Source organism: Harpegnathos saltator, unplaced genomic scaffold, assembly GCF_003227715.2.
Source record: "Harpegnathos saltator strain DR-91 unplaced genomic scaffold, Hsal_v8.6 scaffold83, whole genome shotgun sequence".
NCBI classification, from domain to species: domain Eukaryota; kingdom Metazoa; phylum Arthropoda; class Insecta; order Hymenoptera; family Formicidae; genus Harpegnathos; species Harpegnathos saltator.
In genome coordinates, this window is record NW_020230682.1 from 46189 (window position 1) to 51851 (window position 5663).

The 5663-nt window shown below is 36.7% G+C and overlaps 1 protein-coding gene across 1 annotated transcript; it reads right to left on the minus strand.

The window, feature by feature from the left end:
• Positions 1–488: 488 nt before the first annotated feature.
• Positions 489–5403, minus strand: LOC105182897 (ribosome biogenesis protein WDR12 homolog). Its single transcript, XM_011140670.3, has 9 exons — positions 5115–5403; positions 4711–4796; positions 3643–3853; positions 3183–3323; positions 2927–3102; positions 2765–2835; positions 2416–2662; positions 2037–2169; positions 489–1098 (listed from the first exon to the last, which is right to left on the minus strand). The coding sequence occupies exons 1-9, from the start codon at positions 5174–5176 to the stop codon at positions 906–908; spliced, it is 1320 nt and encodes a 439-aa protein (XP_011138972.1). The 5' UTR covers positions 5177–5403; the 3' UTR covers positions 489–905.
• Positions 5404–5663: the final 260 nt, after the last annotated feature.

The window sequence follows — 5663 nt, forward strand, 5'->3', positions numbered from 1 at the left end:
CGTGTGTATACGTAGATGTGTGCGTAAACTCTGAAAGGAAGCCGCGACGATAACGGCGATGCGTACTCGAGGAATTACCCGCTTATTTTACACACACACACACACACACACACACAGTACACATACACACATAGTACATAGCTGCAATTAATACACACACACACACACCTGCACACGGACACGGTTAGAAAGAGACCGCGCGCGCGCCCGCTATTGCGAGGGTGCACGCTCTTCGCCACTCCTGTACTACCGCATACACCCTGTGTGTCGTCTCTAATAGGTGCGTGCACTCGACTCGGTGCGACTTGCGGTGGTCTTTTTAGAGTTACTTACGAGTAAAAAAACAAGTGGTTTGGTAAAGATACACTTCGGGTGAAGCGGGGAAGCGCGAATCCCCGGATTCACGATTATCGTCCCTTATTTTTGATCAATAAACGATCTGTTTTGGGGATTTATGCGAGCGACACGACTTACTTTTCACCCATCCGGCTCTGGTCTCCCTGGACGACAATGGAAGGAGGAGAGAGACAAAGGATGAGAGGTTCCGTCCTCTTACACTATTCCTCGCCGGAGGTACGCACGGATTTCTAAATGACTTTCTCAATTTTTTCCAAGTGAAGACCTCTACTTTGTATTTTGAGGGTAATAATGTGCCTCTTCAGTGCTCTGTGTTGCGGAGAGTTAGAATTTGAAAACGACATAAAATCTACAAACGCATTGAAATCATCCTAGTCCAAGATCTAGAAAAATAAATTAGCTTTTTTTCCTTTCGAAATACACTACTGAAATTCTTGTGTGGAACACAGGAAATTCCTTATTACAAAATATTTTATTAAACAAGTAAATGTCAAATATCTTATCTAATAATTGTAGATAACATTACTTTCGCGGATGCAATACGAATTCTACGCGAGTTCTTGCGTCTTTGCATTGCATAACGATGGCGCATCGCGAGATTTGCGATCTTCCGTCTGCTTGAACATCCAAGACGCCAATGCGTTATCCGCGCCGCCGGACACTATTAGATTGGATTCCGACCAGTCGCAGCAGAGAACTTTATCCTCGTGTCCTGTGAGGTCGTAAAGCGGAGCCTTGGGACTGCAAGGGAGTGAAACATTAGTTGCTTCTGTCAAGACTTTCTTAATGATTTCTCGCCGCGGATTCTTGATTGATGACATCATAAACGAATTTTACACTAAAGGCAGGTTGTTCCAACTCCTTGGTAAGTTAACTGATAGTTAAATCATATGTCTGTATTTGTTTAAATTGAAGGAAAAACAAAAATGAACATGTAATTTCACTATCAGTTAACTTATCAAGAAGTTGGAACAACCGGCCCTAAAAGTTCCTATGGATTACGTCGAGATAAGAAGATATATAGCCATAAAATGAGAGTTGCAATGGATTGAATACACTTCTAAAATATTCCGAAAATTTCGCTTTGGCTCTAATCAATAAATAAACATAAAATTAATGCGATATGCCTTTTCAACCTTTTTTTTTTCTCATGACTTTGTCATACTGATTTTTCGCCTATTTATCGATTGCTTCGACAAAAGCAAAGTTTTCGGAGCATCTTAGAAATGCGTTCAATCAATTGCATCATTTTGCGCATATATAATTCATAACGGATTATAAGAATTAAGAATAAAGAATTCCATAAGAATTTACTCGTTTCCGACGTCATTGTTCAAGATTGCCGCAGCGAGGAAGTAAGAACCATAATATAGATCTTGTAACGAAAGTTATTAAATCTCATGCATTTATCAAGTGGCGTTAGTAATCTTCCTGCTTTCTTTGTTGCAAGTTAAACTTTAGAGTCTGTACCGGTTTATAAATGTACTATATAGACATATTAATCATTAAAATAATTAAACATTAATTGATCTACTTCTCATGATAAATACAGCAATTTTAAAAGCTGTGTTAAAGCCGGAAAATTATTATCTAGTGAATCGTGACAGTTGGAGTTCACATTATACTGCTGAATCAAAGAGATTTAGAGATTTAGAGAGATGATTGAACAGTTAACGAACCTTCTGGTATCCCAGAGCTTGACGAAGCCATCGTGCCCTCCCGAGACGAAGAGATGTTCGTTCACAGTCGACCAGCGCGCGCATTGCACCCATGACGTATGAGATTTAAATACAGTTTTAACGATTGCACCCTCTGAAAGAACAATTATTTAAATAGACCCGAAATAGTCGCTCGGCAAAGACTGGGATATTCGAGAGTTAAAAAACTGTAAATTAAAAAGTAGTTATAATTTTTGGGTGAAAAACTGTAGGACATTACATAGTGTAAGAGAGAATTCGATACTTGAGGATTGTGAAATAAGCATCGAAGCTTCGTTTTCGAATGAAAACGCAGATAAATCTCGTTTCTTATTTTATGATACGGAGAAGCGTCAAGTACCTGAAGACCTCGGGTCGTACAGCTTCAGCTGGTTATCGGTCGACGGTGCTATTACGGCGCGTGCCAATGGTGAGTAGTCTACGTCGAAGAAGACATTATTGCCGGGGATTTCGTGCTTGATGCCGCCCAGTTCGGAGTCCCAGATCTTCAGAGTGTGGTCCCAGGACGCCGTGATGACCTCCGTCTTATCGGACCACACGAGACCGCTGATCGCACCTTTGTGTCCTGCCAAAGTGCGCTGCGGAAGCTGTATTGAGCGCATTCGAACGTACTGATTAATTATCTTGCACATGTATATCGACGAAGCTCAATCGTGTTTACAAAAGTTTGCAGACTTTGATTTACGTACTCTCGTTTTACTCCGTTTCGCCTTTATCCTCTTCGACGTGGGCTCCTCGTCCTCCGTTTCATTCTGTGTGGCTTAAGAGGGAATTTCATGTGAGTATGAGTTTAAAATGTTTTGTGGAAAAAAACTGTTGAATCTTATGTTGTCTTAAATATGTCTACTCACATGTTAACCATATTTTCAGCATGGTGTCCCAGCCACCAGTAGCCAATTGCGTTTTGCTGTGGTTCAAACCAAGCGTTAGGATACCTCTCTCGTGTCCTTCGCAAATATACACGCATTCTGCCGAGTTTTTCGTGATATTCCAGCTCCATATCATGGTAGACTGATCCTCCGACGCGCTGGAGAGGTACACATTAAATTAATTAACTACACCTGGCTACACATTCAATAGAACTGACATTGCTGTTTTTAAAACTACCTGACGAAGAAGGCATTGTTGTCGATGACAGACACCCATGCCACTGCTTTGACGGCAGACGTATGTCCAGAAATTTCCAGCAGTTGTTTACCCTTTGTCGTCCAGATGTGCAAAGAATTGTCATAAGAACCGGTTAAAATCCTGAATAAAATTGTTTAAAACATTGTCATAATTATGACAATGTCATAATTAAAGACTTATTTATAAATTGTATAATTATTGATACTTTTATAATAAATAAAATATTCATACATAATTTTTAATATAATATGGTATATGATTTTCAATCTTAATTTTATATATTCTCAAGATTTCCAATTTAATTTATAATAAAAATCTGTTTCCTTTTAACTGTGGATTTGAAAGATCTTGGAAGTTAGCTTTTCAATTATGCATAATTATGCAATAAAGTTTGAGAAGCATCCTCTATCCTTTTAATACTTATGGTTGCAGAACACACCATTTTCCATGGACAGCAACAGCAGATATCCAGTCATCTTGTATGATACACTCTTTGGGCTGAGGTGGAGGGTACTTCTCCACATATTCTACTTCTATTACCTCTTCAGTACTAATTTCCCTTTCATTGAGGTGTTCCTTTAAGGAAGTACGCAGTAATTGAGAAGCCACTAGGAAATCAAACTTTACTTTGTTCTGCTCAGCGTTAGCTTCTGCAAATTAAAAATATTAATTCAAATAAAAGAAGTAAAAGATGAATTAACATTTTTAACAATGTTCTTATTTATTGTATAAAATATAATAGTAAATATTTATATTAGAAATTACTTCACTAATTACTTTGATCTTGATAGACATTGTTAAGATCACTACTTTGAATAATTATTGAAAAATTTTAATTATACTTCATTATTTGTTAAAAAGTTATTAATAAAAGATTGGAAATATAACAAATATGAACAGTGCTATAGACTGTAATTTCAAGATATTTGGTAACATATTTGCCTAAGTTGGTGAGTTTAATATATACAAAAAAATAAAAACAAAGATTAGTGAAGACTCCTGCATAAAGTTAAATTTAAATTAACATAAACCTTGTATATAAAAACATAAATTTTTACCAATGTTTACAATATTTTCATTATTAGTCTATAATAAACTCATCATATAATAAAGATTTCAATAACAGTTCAACTGATATTAAAAATAAATCAGATATTACATCAAAGAAATTAATTTGTAATAAATCATTTATTTAAAATTATCTTTAAAACATTATACTATCGGTTAAGTTAAGCTAGATAAGAATTCAAACTTTTTTTGCTAATAGCTTCTCAGTAAACAATGAAGGATGGCTGGATAAACCTTTGAATGTTATTTAGGGGCGTGACTTTGATAATATATTAAAATCAAGGTAATTGGTAAAATCACCTGTAATATCTTTAATATAAACATTACCAATATTATCAAATTGTATATATTAATATTGATTAGTTGTACATATTAATATTATATCATGAAAAGCAAGCGCTGAAAGGGAGCAATTCAAAGATCTTATTAAAGCATTTACCTTTTAAAAGTCCATGTACAAGAATATTTAATTCCTCTTTGTTTGTTGAGGACTTCACTGACAGAGGATAATCTGGCACAGCGTATCTGGAATTGTATTATGTCACGCTATAATATTTATAATAAAGCATAAAGCAATGCCTTCTGACACATTGCCTGAGCAAAGCCTCTGCATTTAGCGAAGATAAAACCAAATTATTTTAAAAGAATCTAAGGTTATGACTGTATTGAATTCAACATGTTAGCTAGAAATAGATATTGGAGGATTCCATATATACTAGCTTCTATATATACCAAGATATTGGTGTATAGGAAGCAACTCTGTTTATTATTCATTGTAGCAAACAAAAAAGATTCAAAGAATGTACGTTGGAAAAGAAAAGAGAAAACGAGTTGAAAACTAACTGCTCTTGTTTCGTGGTAAGTCGAATTTGTAGAAAACCAATTTCATCGCTTGTGCTCGCCATTCTGCAATTGTTTAGTGTATGTTACTGGTTCTGGTTCAATAAGTGGCTCTGAGCAGAGCTGTTACACTCTATCTTCTACGCCAGTCAACGATTACGAAAGTAAAAGAAAAACAGAGACAATGTGTATGCAATCCCCACAATCAAAAATATGCGTAATTACGGGAACCACATCCAATCACCACGAGGGTGAACAAAAAACTGACTAGTATATGTTACATGCAGTAGAGAGAATCCTGAGAGCGGCCAAAGCGACCAACACGGCATTTTCTGCGACACCGACTTTCTGCATTGGGAAAGGACGCCATCTGCATCCATTTTGAGAGGGGAACTACGATGCTACATCCCCTTTCAGGTCTCGGTGGTAAAATCTGTATGTGGTGGAAGTCCGTACTACATCCACTTTCAGGTGGTTTATGTCCGTGCGTAACCACAGTTGCCATTTCTATGTCAGCCTATACCCGGAGGTCTAAAAAGAGCGGGGCAGGGG